Source organism: Poecilia reticulata, chromosome 10, assembly GCF_904066995.2.
Source record: "Poecilia reticulata chromosome 10, P_reticulata-male-v2, whole genome shotgun sequence".
Taxonomy (NCBI): Eukaryota; Metazoa; Chordata; class Actinopteri; order Cyprinodontiformes; family Poeciliidae; genus Poecilia; species Poecilia reticulata.
This window is the reverse complement of record NC_088839.1, coordinates 22,021,053-22,039,151: the sequence shown is the minus strand read 5'-3', so window position 1 is coordinate 22,039,151 and position 18,099 is coordinate 22,021,053. Positions and strand designations below refer to the sequence as shown.

General features: G+C 37.9%; 1 protein-coding gene across 2 annotated transcripts; it reads left to right on the top strand.

Annotated features, from left to right (window-relative positions):
• Window positions 1-6: 6 nt before the first annotated feature.
• On the top strand, window positions 7-15,540 carry gpc2 (glypican 2). Of its 2 annotated transcripts, none has more exons than XM_081611676.1 (11): window positions 7-446; window positions 1,933-2,091; window positions 3,980-4,114; window positions 5,080-5,255; window positions 5,393-5,473; window positions 6,063-6,228; window positions 8,265-8,395; window positions 9,489-9,629; window positions 11,315-11,451; window positions 12,423-12,537; window positions 13,353-15,540. In XM_081611676.1, the coding sequence occupies exons 1-11, from the start codon at window positions 290-292 to the stop codon at window positions 13,611-13,613; spliced, it is 1,659 nt and encodes a 552-aa protein (XP_081467802.1). In that variant the 5' UTR covers window positions 7-289; the 3' UTR covers window positions 13,614-15,540. The 2 variants fall into 2 exon arrangements, with proteins under 2 accessions (XP_081467802.1, XP_008418741.2); XM_008420519.3 differs by having other exon boundaries at window positions 10-446; window positions 12,423-12,595.
• Window positions 15,541-18,099: the final 2,559 nt, after the last annotated feature.

Here is an 18,099-nt window from a genome sequence, read left to right as displayed (position 1 = left end):
TGTGTTTACGCGCAGCGGCGGGTATCCCAGGAAAGGAAAAATAAAGGGGGACACCATGGAAACACAAGTGATGTAAAAAATAATAAAAAAAAAATCCAGACCGGATGTTGATCAGGAGCACCATGACTGCTTTAAAGGACTAATGATTTTGGATCTTGTCACTATTTTATACTTTTACCTGCATCTATCCGGATCAATCATTCACTCTGCGATCCACTCTGGTCTTATATAAACCCACCAGTCAGTCTACTGGGGTTTACTTCATTTGATTTCGAGTCCCGCTGTGAGGATGGACACCCGGTTGCTGGTTTGGCTCTGCACCATCGCTGCCCTGTCGAGGACCCGGAGCCCCGCGGCTGCTGCGGGGAGAAGCTGCGCTGACACCCGGCAGGTGTACTCAGAGAAGGGGTACAGCACCAGCACCGCGCCTGTGACTCAAATCTCCGGTAAGACAACAGTCCCACTGCCTGCTTTGCTCAACTTGGGTGCAGCTTTCCCTAGCATGCCTTAGAATGAATAAAGTTGAATTTGTGTTCATGAAAGTCATATATAACATGACTAAGCCTCGTAATTACCCAAATAAAGTTACAATTTGTGTAAAAACGTTTTTATATGTTGGCTTTAAACTCGGATCATCAGAACGCGAAGAGGAGTTGTCCTCAAGAGACATAAAAGCAATGCTGTTTAAAACAAATCACACCCGCCCCTTCCTCCCCCCCTGCGCGGTTTAAATAGGATGATTAAGGGGATGAGCAAATTGCCAACACCGGTGCAACAAAGAACCTCGCCCCTAATTAGTCTTTGCACTGGCCCACAGTTAAATCAGTGCATCCAGGCTACCTATACAGGCTCTGTTCACTGGAGGTAATCAGCAGGAAACGATGCAGAGCTGATGTGGATTACAAGCATTTGCATTTGGGAATGATATAAAGTTTTGGCAGAGGGTTATAAGGAAATGTGTTTTTAGATTAAAATAAAAATAAAAAAAACCAGGGGGAAATGCTTCATTCATTGCTTTTTGAAGGTATAGTCTTATACATGTAAATTACTACTTGGCAATCCTCCCACACAGACACTGAGGTATTTTTCATAATTAATGGTGGGTAAAAAGTGTTTTCTTGCAGGGCATTTATTTCATGGCAAATCAACTCGGTGTAAAATCAACCGTAGAAATTGATTGATTTTTGTGTGTTGGGCTATCACTGCCTGAGTCTCTGCTGGCTGTCCCGTGGGCCAGGGGAGCAGATGGCCAGGAGAGAGAGAGAGAGAGGGTGAGGGATGAAGGGAGGCAGTTTAGAAATGGAAATACGGGGATGAGAATGGACTGATGGTGAGACACGCAGAGAACAAAAGAAACAGAGAGGCACGTCAGGAGGGGAGGATTTGGGATAGACACTTTCCAATGTATTAACAACCAAATATTCATGCCAGGTGTAATTATGCTGCATAAACAAAGATCTGTACCCTTTGAGCGTTGCATTATCTCCACCTCCTCTTAGCTGTTGTTTGCACATGTTATTACCTAAAGGAAGATGATTGAACCTCAGTTGACAAAGAAAGAAAAATTGAATTTGAATAATTCATACAGATAAATTGCAATTTCCTTCCACAGCATTATCTTTAATTAGATTTCCCTATTAAACAACCTACCAACGGCAATCAACCTTTTCCCTAAACAAATTTACTGTTTTCTGACACCAACAAGGTCATGTGGTTGTAATTACTGATAGAAAGCAGGAACATATAATTTTATATCTCACTAATCTTTTTTCTTTAAATAAAAAGTACACAAATAGACTTTTTCCTGACACCAGCCAGGTCACTAAATTATAGATGGAAAACATATCATTTTCTGTTTTACTAATATTTTTTCTTTAAACAAAGGTCCATCAGACCTCAAACCTTGTGCTCCTTCTGGTGTTTTTGTTGTAGGTGAGCACCTGCGACTTTGTCCTCAGGATTATACCTGCTGCTCCAGTCAGATGGAGGAGACTCTGTCCCTTCAGAGCGAGAGGGACTTCTTGAAAGCCATCGAAGACAACAGCCAATTCCTCTTGACCACCTTCACACAGAGACACCGCCGGTTTGATGGTGAGAGGCTAATACAATATAATATCAAGCAATTTGAGGTTCTTCCGTTTTTATAATAGATTAGTAAGTTTAATTGAACCTTTAATCGAGAAAAAAAGCCTCTTAAACCCAGGTTCCTGAGGGCATCCCAATTCAATTCATTTCAAAAATACTTTATTAATCCCAAAGGGAAATTAAATGTTCTTGCAGCTCATTAGCCAAGTTTTTCTAAAGTTGTGTTAGAAGCTGGTGGCTGTATGGGGATATCCTGTAGCAGTCTGTCTTACAGTGATATTGAAGAATCATCTGACTGAACACACTGTGCTGTTGCATAATAGTCTGATAAAGAGTCTGATTATTTTATAAAAAGTCCTTTGTATCATAATCGCTAGAGGATGCAGTTTAAAAAAATAAATTTTTATCATCAATCCTATTTACTTCACTGGCTTTATGTAAGTAAAGTACAGTTTACTTTTTTTAAAGTGCTTTAAAGGTATAGGAATGATTTTTCTTAGCTAATATATACTCATAATCTCACAACAATACTTGATGTCTACTCTGAAGTGGTCAAATATATTACATTTTATATCCCTATGAAATGTTCTGTTACCAAAAAGTAAAAAATCTATTTATTTCTATTTAAACTATTTACCATTATATATACTACCTACCATATGGATTTTTTAAAATTTTTTTGAACAAGTAGAAAATAAAAAGATACATAGTTTTTATTTGTTTAGAAAACATTATCATGAAAATAAAAAAAACACTATATTGTCTAGTTTGATGTAGTCTAATGTATTGCTCTATAAAAAAAACTATCACTAAGTATATAACATTTTAAGTACCTTAGGATGTTTGTAGTAAGAATAATTATTTGCACACATTTAAGTATGTTTAAATATTTAAAGGTCTTTAAGTATGCTTAAGGTCTTAAATTTTACAACAATTATGTGATAAAGTAACACATTTTCCGTAACCCAGTGGCAGCAGCACATGATCAAAAATCTAAATTACATTGAAAGATTTTAGAGCTGCACCAGTCAGGTCTGGTCAAAGATCGCAGTGAGACGATTTTCCTGCGATCAGTGATCGTCAAATCATTTCCTAAAATTTTGGATTTCTTTAGAAAACCCTGTTAGAATTTATTTTCTTCTTCTGCTTGCATTTAAAACTATCTGGAATTCAATATGAAGTTAAGCAATAAACAAACCCCAGTTTAGTTGCTGTTTGTGTTTCGGTTTTACATAGACCTAGCAGAATTCATCCAAACTAAACAGAACCGGTTTGGATCAGACCTTTTCGTACTGCTAATGAAGATTCTTTTTTCCACCTCTACTGCAGATTTCCTGTTGTAAACTTAAACTATTTTAAATGAACCACAATGACTTCACGATGACGTGCTATCTAGCTAGTCTTAGTCAGAGTACTCCTAACCACAGCCTGTAAACTGACCTTCATGAATAAAATTAGTTAATTGCCCCCTTTATGCATCTGGAAACGGTTTCAATGAGTTTCTGGTCTGAAGACAATTTAGCCTGCATTGTGGTGTATTGTGCAGCAGGTTTCTGTTTCAGCCTGCTCACCAGCTGAATTTACACTTCTCCTCCTACCTGCCATGGACTGTTATCACCTTTTTTTTTAAAACCCTCATACTTTTATATAATGTCTGAGTCATATAAAGATGCTTAAGGAGTGGGAGACTGGATATGAGTCTTAAAGGCAGATTTTTAATAGAGTATACGCGCTGTTATTTACTGCAGTTCAGGATCTGATGTCCCTGTAAGCTGATAATCTTGTGACATGGAGAGGAGGTGATGGACCGCCTACACAGAAATAAAACTATAATGTATTAAAATAAAAGGTGAATGAGGTTTTCATCATAGCTAATCTTTCTGTGTCTGTGCAGAGTTCTTCAGGGAGCTTATAGACCTTTCCGAGAAGTCTATGAACCAGATGTTTACCAAGACCTACGGCCGCCTCTTCACTCAGAACACACATGTCTTCCAGGAGCTGTTCGTGGAGCTTCGGAGATATTATTCCGGTTAGTTTATTCCCTCCTCTATCCACCTGACCTTAGTCTCATATATATTCAGAAGTAATTAAAAAAAAATAGCAGCAGAGAGATGTTAATGTTGGCTATAGGCTTACTAAAGATAGTAAGAGGCAATCTGCCGAGCATCTGAAATAATTCATTGCTGAACTGCTGTTTTATTAAATCCTCAGTCTCTGTAGGCAGCAGTAAAGAACCAGATTTGTCTTTTTTTTGAAGAGTGCTGGCATGCTGAGTGGAATTTAGAGGAAAAGAAAGGGAGGAAAATTGGATTCCCACAGATGCCAGACTGTTTCTAATTCTGTGCCGTATCGCTCTGTTTTGGCACGACAGACGTTTGCTGGCAAGTCCGTCTGCAGGCTGTCCCTTGCTTAGTCAACCTGTCTTTGTCTGCCAAGCAGCATGTTTGGCTAATTTGAGGCCGTATCCCCGACTGCAGATTGTACAATCGCAGACTCATTCTGTGCGGAGACCGATAAGTTTCACAGGCAGACAGCATGTCATGCCATATTACAGTCTAGCATTATGGCAGCAAATATTTATGATGTTTTAGCATTTATTTATCATATGTTGAGCTCTGTTTAAATTATGGTTGATTTCCTTTTGTATCACCATGAGAGCAACAATGTGTTCCAGTCTTTTGAACTCCTGGAGAACTAATTCAGCTCTAAATTAGTGTGTTATTTCAGTCACAAGTTGCTGACAGTGGATTAATGTGCCTCCCTGACCAAATTAGTCTCATGTGATATTCCTTATTCTCAATGTTGTGTTATGTGTAACCCGTCAACGAGGTACGTGGATAACTTCAAATGTCTGATGACCTTTAGTACACAGACTTAAGATGTTAAATGCAAAAGAAGGAATTAAAAAACATTCGTAAAAATGTTCTCTATAGGTGACCTTTTCATCTGGTGATGTATTTCCCCCCAATTTTCCATTACCCGTTTTGTCCTCAGGGGGCAGTGTGAGTTTGACAGAGGTCTTCTCAGACTTCTGGTCCGGACTTGTGGAGCGAGTCTTCTCATTGGTCAACCCCCAATATCAGTTCAGTGATGACTACCTGGAGTGTGTCAGCAAACACACTGAGCAGCTACAGCCGTTTGGAGATGTTCCTCGCAAACTTCGAGTGCAGGTATGCGTGTGTGTGTGTGTGTGCATGTGTGCGTGTGTGTGTGTGTGCGTGTGCGTGTGCGTGTGTGTGTGTGTGTGAAGTACTGGTAGCCCCCCCAAAAGTTGGGTTCTGATTACAAAATTTGGTTTGGTTTTCAGGTGTCCAGAGCTTTCATAGCTGCTAGAGCTCTATCTCAGGGCCTGGCTTTTGGTCGGGATATGGTAAATACGGCCACAAAGGTGAGTGATAATCCCAGATTAGCTTTCTCTTCCCTCCGCAAGTACAGTGGCACTATGTAATGAAGACAAGTAATCTTAATCTGACCATCAAGCAAAAAATGGATTTCATTTCTAATAATAGCCACCTTCTGAAATAGCTTCTTTAAATGCTGTTTAAACTAAAAAGGTCTGCTCTCTCAAGAACATTTAAACTAGTTTTTTTGTTTAATTTAAATCATAAGAGCACATATCAATATTTTAACAAGTGAAACATTAAAAAGAGTTGTGGTTATATGATCATTAAACGCTTAGTAAAATGCACAGTGTTAAATGTGTTTTAAAAAACAAATTATGGTTCTTCTTTTACATCCATAATGATCGAGGCACATATTTGTTGGTAATATACTTTATAGCATAAGTAAAATGAAACATTAATAATACCGGACAATAAATGAAACCAACTTGTATGGCTAATTGCTGAATGATGAAAGACTGACTTTTATTAATTGTTTTCTGATACAAGACTCCTTTTGGTGATGCAAACCTGCCTTGTTCTCAGCTTGCTCTGTTGACACGGTGTGTTTGTGTTGTTTTTTTGTCTGTTTTCCAGTTGACAGCAGATTCAGAGTGTGTGCGTGGCCTTATGCGTCAGTGGTACTGCCCTCTGTGTCGAGGCTTGCCCTTTCTCCGGCCCTGCCACTCGCTGTGCCTTAACGTGATGAAGGGATGCTTAGCCAATCAAGCAGAGCTGGACACAGAGTGGAACAATTTCATAGGTGAATCTGGGGCTAAAAAAAAAAACAATCCACGCAACATGATGCCCTAGTATTTTTCCAGTACAAATATAAAAAAAATGAGACATATTTGTGAAAAGGTGTCAGGGATCCAATGTCATTTTACATTTTGCAGATTTTAACCATAAACTTACATCATTGCATTTCATTTTCTTTTTCTTTTTAGTATAATATTTTTTTGAAAAATAGTCATAACAATGCTAAAAGATTACTTATTTTAGATGCACATTATTTTCTGGACACTTCATCAAGCACTTCATTTTTATAATGTTGTAGTTCTGATCTCCATTTGGACCAAGTGACTCTTATGGAAAACTGTACCACTATTTAAAGAGCAAAGCCCTTCATCAATATTCAGCTTGGTTGAGTGGACAGATCCTTGGGAGGTTCTATTGCAGGGGTGTCAAACTCCAGTCCTCAAGGGCCGGTGTCCTGCAACTTTTAGATGCACCACACCTGAATAGAATAATTAGGTCATTAGCAAGGCTCTGGAGAACGTATCTACACAAAGAGGATGTAATTAAGTCATTTCATTCCAGTGTTTTGTACCTGTGGCACATCTAAACACTGCAGGACAGCGGCCCTTGAGGACTGGAGTTTGACACCCCTGTTCTATTGGCTCCAACCCTTGATTTCTTTCATTTACAAATAATATAGACCAAAGTGCTCTTTGGGATGTTCAGTGCTGACAAATTATCCTTCCCCAGATTTCAGCCTTCACACTATCCAGTCTTGGAGGTCTATAGACGGTTCCTTTGGTTCCATTTGGTTTCTGCTCTGATTTGCATGGTCAGCTGTAAGACTATGGACTAGTTTGCTTTAGCCATGTTCAGTAAACTAAACTGACAAGAAGAGGACTCAAATCCAGTTGATGTTTTAGTGTCTCAGAGGTGATAAGTGGAGATCAGATATACCTTTGTGTCATCATAAAGGGTAAATCATATATCTGATTTATTTTGAACATAAACTTACAGAGGTTTCTGAAAACATACATCCATGTTGTGATTATACACTTGTTTTGTTTTGATCTGAAAAAAGAGAACTATACTTAAATATCTCAATTTAAATAAAAGCTTTAGTAAAGGGGTGAAATTACAAACACCACAGATTGATTGTATAGCAACGCATTAGTTAAACTGCAGCTTAGAGAGTTTTTTTTCTTAAAGCTAGAAGTTTTTTAATTGTGCATATTTTTAGTATTAGTGTCCTTTTTAGATTGAAAGCTGATTAAAGGCAGTAGCTCTCGTTTTTCTATTTTTTTAATCTTCAGTATTTGGTATATTGGTGCTGCCATAATGTTTTTTTCCCATGAATTCTTGTCATTATGCAAGCCGTGCTCTGCTGAACTGTTTGGTTTGCTGATGTCTGACCTCAGCTACATTTTAGTTTCTAGGTGAGGGAGATTATGGATTTCAGCTAAATCGCTCACAACTTAACGTCCTTACAATAGAAAATGTCAGCAGCCAAATTACTTTCGGCAGCTTTTCGATTCATTAACATAATTATACCGGACAGACCAAAAGCTAGAGGTTTTTTATTGCACCCTTGTCACTCATTTATTTTCAATTTCTTTTCTCCCTAATAAGTTCCTCCATTAATCATCCATGCCTCTCTGGTCTGTCACAACTGATCTGTCCTGTTGCGTTTTCCTTTCCCTTTCATCAAACCCATACATTAGCTTTCATCCTTTATTCTTATTAAAAACCACTCACACTCATTTTAGGTATTCTAAATCACCGCTCACAATCACCAGCCTTGTATTTTATGGTCTCCTCTTCGTATTATTATAGTTTAATAAAAAGTCTCTAAAAGACATGTAAAGTGAACCTTTTGGCCAGTAAAATTTAACTTTTAGTTTCCCTCCAGGTACAGCAAGCCTTTGTCTTAACATTTATTTGCTCTTACAATATGAGTTACAGAAAACCTATTTTTAGCGTCCGTTAACATATTCTGAACATTTTGCTATTGTGTCTCACCTCAAACCTTTTCTTCTGCGTCCCTCTCGCTATTTCTGCCAGATGCTCTCTATGTGGTATCTGAGAAACTGGAGGGGCCGTTTAACTTTGAGCTCGCAGCCGACTCCATTTCTGTAAAAGTGTCTGAGGCCATTATGCACATGCAGGAGAACAGTGTGAGCATCTCCAGAAAGGTAAGAAGAAGATATCTCAACAGACGATTGCATATAAAGATTAATTAAAACAGAACTGAAGTCATTTTTATGGGAAGGGTCCCGGGCCTTCTTAGCAAGAGTGGCCCTCCTTTGTTTTCCATAAAAAGCAAAGCTTGTATCTGAAATGACATCAATATGACAAATATGACAAACTGAATTGCAAAGTTAGATTTAGTGATGACATTTTAAGGGAATTATCCATTTTTTTCTGCTTCAGGGTACAGTGTATGTTTTATTAGAAAAACCTTAAGAACTTCCAACAGGACTCAGTGTGCCCAGCAGAGATACTGTGACCCCTGACCTCAATGAGCTCTGATTCCTAATAAACTCAGGTGCAGTGATTCCTGCTTTCCGTGAATTCATACATGGAGCTCTTGGACAAAAATAAAACATGTGCACATTTTCAGAGTCCATAAACATAATTATCCGGTGTCCTCAGTATTCCAGGTTCAGCTTTAATCTTGTTTAATTGTCTAATCTTCCAAATGGATGTCGGGAAAAAGGGATTTAGAAGCAGAAAATGAGAGCCTCATTTTTTGTTTTCATTCCAGAAAGCAACCATCTTTTGTGAAATCTTAAGATTTTCTCCTTTAATTTATATCTCTGACAATTTGGTGGCATTTAAATATGTTTCAGTACTCTCTGTTTTGTTTGTTTGTTTTTGTTTTGATTCTCGGATAAGAGAATCAAAGCAAAAGTGTAAATCTTCACTACTCTCTTTCACTTTTGGGTTTCACCAGGCTTAAAAATGAGCATTTTGGTTTCTTATATTTGCTGTATGTGGGTGTAGTTGAAGGATCAATGTTGCGTCTTGATTAAATTGATGCTTTGGAAATCAGTTTTTGGATGCGAGAGCCCACGCAGTTTTTCCTCTTAAGTTTTTCAAACATTAAGTTGCTTCAGTTTGGAAGTTGTAGAATCTTGTGTTAAAGGCTTGGGGTCAACTTTTGCAATGATGTAGGAAGCTGCAAAGTAACTGCATGAATACAGAAATGTTATATAACCTTGTAGCAGTAGGAAATCAGAAAATTCTCATTGCACATACATGTGTTGGATAAATCTTTCCTTGTAGGTGTTCCAAGGTTGTGGGAATCCATCTCCAGCAAGGAACAAACGTTCTCCCAGCGAGTCAGGGGGGAACAGGAAGCCCTTTCGCACCTACACCCCCGAGGAGAAACCCACCACAGCTGCAGGCACCAATCTGGACCGGCTGGTGAGTGGAAAAAATGACAACAGAGACTAATTGTAGCTTTAATCCTGCTGTGGGCCTCTGATAATCTTTTGGACATTTCATTATTAGAAACTTTAAGGCAAAAATACTAGACTTACCACTCTAATATGCTAAAATCTGTATTGCATTATTTAGTTACACTACTGTTATTTCAAAAAAAATTGGAGCATTCAGTTTGTACACTTGGAACAGTTTTTATAATTTACCACATTCAAACCACAGATATCAATGTATTTTATTGGCTATTGAGACCAACATCAAGTAACACATGAGTGTGAGCTAGAAGAAAAAACATGGTTTTCGATTATTTTGCACATGCAAACTAAACATTCTGGTGTCCATATTTTTTCCAGTTCCATTTAGTCCTCAGAAGTCGTCTACTTAGTAATGAGAGTCCACCTGTTTGTAATTTAATTCATCTCAGTATAAATCCAGCTGCTCTTTGAACACCTCAGAGGTTTGTTAGAGAACATTAGCACAAACGGCACCACGAAGACGAAAGACTGCAGCAGGCAGATCGTGTTTACTTACAAAACCACATCCCTTTCATCAAGCGCCGTCCAATCCGTCATAGAAAAACATAAACTGTAGGAAAAAACTTTATACCTACCAAAACAGTGCAAAATTGTCAGGCCAGATAAGCAGAGCATTAATCAGGAAAGCAGCCAAGAGGTCCAGGGTAACTGAGTAGCTCCAAAAAATAAAAAATCACAGCTCAGGTGTGAAATCTGTCAACAGCACATTCTTAGTCATGCACTACACAAATCTGGACTTCATGAAATTGTTGCAAGTAGAAAGTCATTGATGAAAGAGTGCACTAACAAGTCCTATTTTCAGATTTTGGACAAACTCAGTAGACGTTGAAGGAAGGTGCTGGTCAGATGAAACTAAAAGTTGGGTGTACATGCAGAACACTACGGTGGTATGTAGGACTTCACATAATCCTGGTCAAAACATTTCCTAAAACATGGTATTGGGAGCGTCATGCAGGAATATAGAAGTTGAATTGATGGGAAGATGGAAGACCATGCATCAAAGTACAAATGTACACTACTTTTCAGCTTTTGTTATTTATAAAAAGAAAGAAAGATAAAAGCCATGTATCCTTGTGTTTTGACTTCATAACTATGCGCAATTTTGTGTTGGTTCCCCCCCCAAAAATACATTAATGTTTGCAGTTGTAAAGTCAGATATTCAAGTGAATAAACACTTGTGTAAGGTAAAGGTAATTTGATTTATATAGCACATTTTCAGCAACAAGGCAATACAAAGTGCAAGGTATTGTATATTAGGTCATTTAGTAAAACTATGTACAATGTACATGTTTATCTGTAAACATATTAAATCAAAAATGCTTCCAGATAAATTCAATAAATCAAAAAGAGGGCAAACAAAGTCAAACAAAGGTTTATGTTTTGAAAACATATTGGCCTTTCAAGACAGAAGGGCTCACTGAGACCTACAAGATAAGGATGAGCATTGATGTGTTAGTGTATTAATTATATGTCCAACAAAGGAAGTGTGGTGTAATCAGTAAACAGTGTCATGTCTGCTTTTCACATTGCCCACCATCAGGACCTTACATGGTCCTTTCAGCCAGCCGAACAAAGACGGAAACTTCAAAACGAAGTCTGAATCATTCCCGGCTTCCTTCCACCTCCACACAGGTTACTGAGCTGAAGGAGCGACTGAGGCCCATGCGAGGCTTCTGGGTGTCCCTCCCACACACCATCTGCAACGATGAGAGGATGGCTGCCGACGTCACTAATGAGGACCGCTGCTGGAACGGGCAGACCCGGGGGAGGTGAGCCAGATCAGAGGAAAGTGACTGGAGGTGATGAATGTGGGGAAAGTAGGAGAGGCTTTCAGGAATAGACAGAGGAGGAGAGAGTGAGGGAATGTATTTTATTTAGCCTCCACCAGTCACCCACATGCTCTCTGCAGGAAGCTTGGTTTTATGCTCACAGATCCAGCCAAGATAGCAGGTTTGACACTGCAAGACACAGTACAAGTCCATTTGGATTGGTGAGAGGAGGAGAATGAAGTCTCCTAATACTGCTGCATTAAGCAACAGTGAGACTATAAATACACTAAAATTAGACACACTAATCAGAACTGGAATAGCAGCCAGATTTACTGCCATCAAGTTTCATTCTTTGCTGAAGCTGGCTATAATATTTAAAGATTGAATTAACTTTGTTTTTATTATTTCTTCAATTTTTGCTTGATTGAGCTGTGTGTTTTTCATCACACAACAAAGGCTTACATCTGCTTAAAATAAAAACATCTAATAAAAAATAATCCAAACAGCAATTTCAAAATTAGGCTTTCTTTTATTAAAGGAATATCCAAACCAACCTGGCCCTATGTGAAAATATAAATGTACCCCTTGGTAATTCTTGAATTAATTTAGATTATTCACCGTTCTGGTTCAATTTAACACCTTTGCTATATGCAGAATCAAGAAATATTTGAGAACCTGTCCAACAACCTGAGGTATACAAAAATGGGTAAAAAACAACAGAAAATAAATGCAACATTATATGGTAGTTTGATCTGAATTGAAGCTTATTTGCCATATTAATGACTCAGTCTCCAAAAAAAAACCTGGTCATCTGGTAGTTTCTCATGACGCAGCGGTTACAACAGCCTGGACACTCAGAGCTAAAATAACTTCTCTTTCACTTTTGTGATTACGACAGGAAATAATTTGCTCGAAATCACAAAATTTATGGTTTGTGGATGGGAAGTATGTGAATGACTTTGTGTGTTCAGGTACCTGCCAGATGTTACAGGCAACGGCCTCGCCAGCCAAATAAACAATCCAGAGGTGGAGGTGGACATTGCCCGTCCAGATGTGAAGGTCAAACAGCTAATCGTGGACCTGAAGGTGGTGACCAACAAACTGAAGCATGCTGAACGCGGACAGGATATAAATTTCATAGACAGTGAGTTTACCTTTAGTTACCTTTCTGAAGTATTCAACATTTTGTCAAACTTTTGTTTTTATTGGGATTTTGTGTAATAAATCAGTACAAAGAATAGTTGTAATCATGGAACCTCAGTTTTCTGCCATTAGACTTTGCTCATAGAGAGAGTGAACATTTAGACTATTCTTATTTTCAATTCAGTCAGAATGGATGGAGAACGTCAATGAATTGCCACAGATTCAAAATTAGATTAAGGTCTGAACTTTGACTGGGCCGTTCTAACACATGGATATGCTTTGATCTAAACCTCTCGATTGAAGCTTTGTTTAGTGTTGTTGTTCTGCTGGAAGGTGAACCTCTGCAAAGTTGAACAAATTATTTAACTGAGCCACTATAAATGAACTCTTTGTCCAGCCTGTTAGTTTGGGTGAATAAGGTGGATCTTTGTAGATTTTTACTCTCCATTGAAAAGGGGGAGTATCAGAGTAAAAGGGAAATACAAGAGCACACCACACTTTTCAGATTCTTAATTGTTAAAGCATTTAAAAACCATTTATCTTTTGCCTTTCACTTCACAATTATGTACTGTTTTGTGCTGATCACATAATATCTCAAGAAAATATTATGCATCATGTCGTAATATTACATGTGGAACTGCAAATCTCCAAAGGTTTCCGTTTTGTTGTGAAACACCATTCATCCATATTTACTGACATATATTTTCTTATTGCCTCCAGATTGAGTATGAATGCATCTCTTTTTGTTATTATTTCAGGTGAGGAGGGCAGTGGCTCAGGGGGTGGAGATCATGATGAAAGGTACAGTGATGATTGGCCAGGTTATGGCCCTCACTCTCCTCCGTACAGCAAAACCCCACGTAACCCCGTCTCCAATCCGGCAAAGCCTCCGCGAGGCCGGGAGAGAAACGGGTCCAAGTGGAGCAGAAACAACGGCCAGGGGGGCGTCAAAGCCTCTGCCACCTCTCCTCATCTGCACACTTCCTCCCTTGTTCCCTTGTTGTCCTTGCAGTTTGTGATCACGGTTGCCCCCTGGTGGAGATAGCTGGTTATTACAATCTGGAGGTGTAGGGAGTTTTCTGTCATGCTGCCGTCTTAAGCACATTCTGAAGATTTAAAAAAAAAAAAGCAATTCCATTCCAAGGACAAACCCAGGCTAAATTAGCAATAATAAAAACACTTTTTTTTTTTACACTACACTGAAGAAATCAAAATGAAATAATCTCTCCCCGATTATCAAAAGCAAACATTCCCCAATTTGGAGGTTAAAATTTTTTAAACAAGGACAGCTATGTTTTAAGTGCCATTTGTGAGATTTTGACCTATTGGAGTTTGATAGTGAGTGGTGTACTTTTTTTGATGAAATTTAAAAGAGATTTTTGTATTATTTTAACATCAAGTGAATTAGCACCTTTTCTGAGTGTTTGAGACAACGAATAGTCTCATCTGTGAAGTAGAGATTAGTGGTGACAATTATTATTATGTTTCAGCAAAAGGTTGAGTCAAACCAAGGACATCTGTTTGCTGCTTTACTTGCTTTTACTCAGCTGACTGAGCCTGTTACTTCTTTTGTCTTGTCTAAGAGAGGACTTTAACTTACATGTCCAACTTGATCCGAGAAATAAAAACAAACACATTATTCTGAAAACCAAACCAGGGGCTGAGTTTGAATGTGAAGTATTAAAGACATTTTTTTTAAACTTATTTGTAAAATATTTTGTTGATATACATGAGTTTGAAGGCACTGATTTGTGTAACTGGAAAAACAGAGAATGGTAAAGGTGCATTTATAATCATGATCTTAGAATGTATTCACCATGCTATTGTAAAACAGTTCCCATTATTTGAATTCTTTCTCTATGGTTTAGTCAGATCTAGACAAAAATGATGATCCCATCATGTGAGTGACTTTTTCTGGCTGTTTGGAAATTTGTTTACTTTCTTCTTCCAAAAATAACAAAGAACGATCTTTAACTCTAATGTGATTTTGAGTTATTAGAAAAACCCCTAAAACAGTTGGTTTCAAAGAAAACATGTTTGAATGATTATTTGGAAAGCTTTCCGTTTGACACTGTGGACAAAAAGCTTAACTTGTGGGAGATTATTGGATCATAATTTTCTGATTGTGTTGTATTGCTTGGCTATCAAAATGTTGCAAAAAAAATTACACATGTTGAGTCATTACATACAATGGATGTGCATGGTATTAAGTTGTAAACGTGGTGCACCATATTTGCCAACTGAAAATTTGGATTTTAATTTGCTGCCAACAAACTCTAGACATTTCTATGTTTTTGAATTTTATTTTGAAGTAAAACCACTAATCAGCTGTTTGCTCATATAAAGACTTGTGCACTAAGAATGTTTCCCAAAATGTCACCATAAAACACAAAGTTACTGAAGTCTGTTGGTTGGACCTTTGAAGAGAAAAGAGGCACTGAGACTTGACAAGAATGTATAAATGCTGCAAACGGACACTGGAAAATCTGGTTTTAACAGAAAAAGGAAATGCTCTATCATACAAAACAGCCACTGTTGTAAAAAAATAAAAATAAAAATAAAGCTTTTATTTGCTCTGCTTTTAAAAAGTTAATTCCGAGCCAAACTTTTCCTCCGAATAACACCAGCAAGTCAGAAGTGATTGTCATTTCAGAAAAAAAGCCTTCTAGTAGAATCCGTGGCATTCATCTGCATTGTTTCACCACACACAGCATTAAATTACACAACAATGAAAGTGTTTTAATTATGTGCTTTTGATGATCAGCAGCCAGATAGTTGAGTGGCAGCATCCATTGTACATGTTAAACTTCAGGAACTCTTTCTCTGGTAACTTCTGCAAACATTCCTGTCGAGGTGAAAATATGGCACAACCTTTTTTCATGTTGTAACTGTTTTTTGGTATCAAACCAGTAATATTTTCAGCTTCAATAAAAACCTGAAGGAAAATTTTTGTTCCTTTTTTTTTAACTGTACCTGAAAGCACAGTTAAAACCTGCATTCTTGACATTTAAACGTTCATGCTGAGGTATAAAATCTTTTTTTTTTGTCACTATGCTATAGAAGTGGGTGTATGTAATAGGATAATTGCAGCATTAGTGGTTTGTGATTATCTTATAAAACTTTTGAGACATTACTGTTTTTAGCCATTCAGATGAGCGATTTTCATCATGTGACTGCATCGTTTTATGGGTGAGGCAGTGAATGCAGAGTGCAGAACTATCCATGCAGTACTATCCAGACCCAGCAGGGGGCAGAAAATCTAAACACGTTCTAGTTCACAGAGCAGGTCTGAAACAATAATGAGTAGAGATCTTACAGGATACTGTCACAAAATTAGCCACAATCAATTGTATTGTTATACTGTCATACAAGAACAAGGATTTCGCTCCAATGTTTTCTTTTGCTTTGTGAATAGTAGTTGTAGTGCCACTTTGAGCACTATCAGCTACGTTATTAGATTATTAGTTGACCAGATTATGCAGGTGCCAACAGACTAGAGCTCATGGATGTGCAACTGTTGTTTCTACCAGGCTTCTGCCTTGGACCCAGGCCCCACGAAGAGCCAACATGATCTCTCAAGGTTTGGGCCTCATACAAGTTGGGGGATGCTCCTGCTCCTGAAAGCTGAATAAGAAGCTGGATTTGATAATAATGCACCCCAGAAGACAAGTACCACCTTTTTAGTTGGAGTGAAATTAGCTAATTGGCCCAAATGTCATTACTACTTAACCCTTTGATAGTTGACAGTCCTTTTGGGTGGGCATTTTCATTCTATTAACAGATTTAAAACTAACTTTCAACTTCTGAAGAGAATGTTCAGGGATGTCTGCAAGGCCTCAAAACTATAATGGAATATGTTTGTGTGTTTTTGTTCACTTAGCACCATTTTGATTTACACAGTTAAATTCAGATTGTCCAGAGGAGTACTGTTCTTTGAATTAAAAGTAAAAGTGGGGCCTAATATCAGTTTCATACTCACCACAGTTAGCTGCTTGCATAATCTGCAAATCTGCCAATTCATGGGGAATAATGTGTTGTTTTATGAGAAAAACAAACTCTGAAAGTCTTTGTCAAAAAAATATGAGAAGCAAGAAAAGGTCCAAACTTTTGTGTTAACACTGTGTGCAATAAATTGACTAGAAGAAGGACGTGCAGTCAGTTTAACATATTAAAAATGTATCAATTTAACTTTAATTACAAGCAATAAAAAATTTCAAATAAACTTCTATGCTCACACCAATTCAGCACAGAACAAACAGCCACTGAAATAGATGTGGATAATTCAGCAGACTTAGAAAAATAAACTACCAGCAGGGGGCACCAAAGGATTTTTGAACATCAATTCAGCACCTGGCGCGAGAGATGGCCGCCAAAAATTAATGCGATACCAACTACTAAAAAATGATGCAACAATTTTACAAGGGTGACAGGAGCCATCAAATGAAATCTACCAACAGGGGGCACTAAAGGATTTTTGAACACTAATTCAGGGTCTTAGGCCCACGGCCGTCAAAAATAAATGCAACAGCAACTAGTCAAAAGGATGTCCATTTCTCAAATGGGTAAAAAAAGAAATAAAATGTACCATTAGGGGGCACAAAAGGTTTTTCAGCACCAAAACAGTAGGCTTACAGAGCGGCCTCCAAAATATAATGCAACAGCAACAATGCAGTTTCACTCCAGAAGATAATTTTTAAAAATTATTATTACCAAATTAATTTGGTAGTTATAATTAAATTATTGTTTTATGGCACTGATAAGAATACAAAACATTTTAAATTCAGACATCTTTTTTTTTTTAAATTAAATCCAATGACTTTAAATACTTTAAGATGTTAAACTGCTGTGTTATTTGCAACTTAGTGTGTTTAGTTTAGACTTTAATTAGATACCTTGAGCTGCATCCCAATGTCTCCCATTCATTAAAATTCATGCTGGAAAACAAACAAATCAGCACAATAACTCGAGAGGAACCTGATTAGCTTGATGTACTTAAATCAGCTCGATGACTATTTATGGTGCTTGAGCTGATTTTCACACAGGTCATGGTACAAGCACAGCGACAAACAAGCAGCAATGACGGAAAATTTAGCATCAGTGTGGTTGTGTGGTCAAGATGAGGTGTGAATTCACATCAGGTTTTTTTAGTCTACGTTTCAGCCATAACAAATATAGCTTTTATCTGCCGTTTTGTTTTTTTAGCGCCGGAGTGTACAAAAATAACCACTCCCCAATGCATGTGCTATGTCAGTTGCACGCGGAAGTTTCCATTGCGGTAAATGCGCCTGTGGGTCTGTTCTTCAGTCGTTGCTTAGACATGCTGCTTAGTCACTATTCCGACCCACATGTTTTAAAAGGTGCAAAGAGCTGAAATGCTAATCATTTTGTTGATCTGTCTCAGTCAGAAGTTTCAATCTTGAAATGACCCCCTTAGACCTTTTGCAGACAAAGCCAAAGGCAGACGTGGGACGTGATTGCCATGAAGCTGAGAAACTCTGTCACCCG

Excerpts from the sequence above, each read along its gene's own strand:
- gpc2 (XM_008420519.3), top strand. The coding sequence starts at position 290 with ATGGACACCCGGTTGCTGGTTTGGCTCTGCACCATCGCTGCCCTGTCG. Across the intron at positions 2,092-3,979 it reads GAGACACCGCCGGTTTGATG|AGTTCTTCAGGGAGCTTATA; the intron begins GTGAGAGGCTAA and ends GTGTCTGTGCAG. Across the intron at positions 9,630-11,314 it reads GCACCAATCTGGACCGGCTG|GTTACTGAGCTGAAGGAGCG; the intron begins GTGAGTGGAAAA and ends ACCTCCACACAG.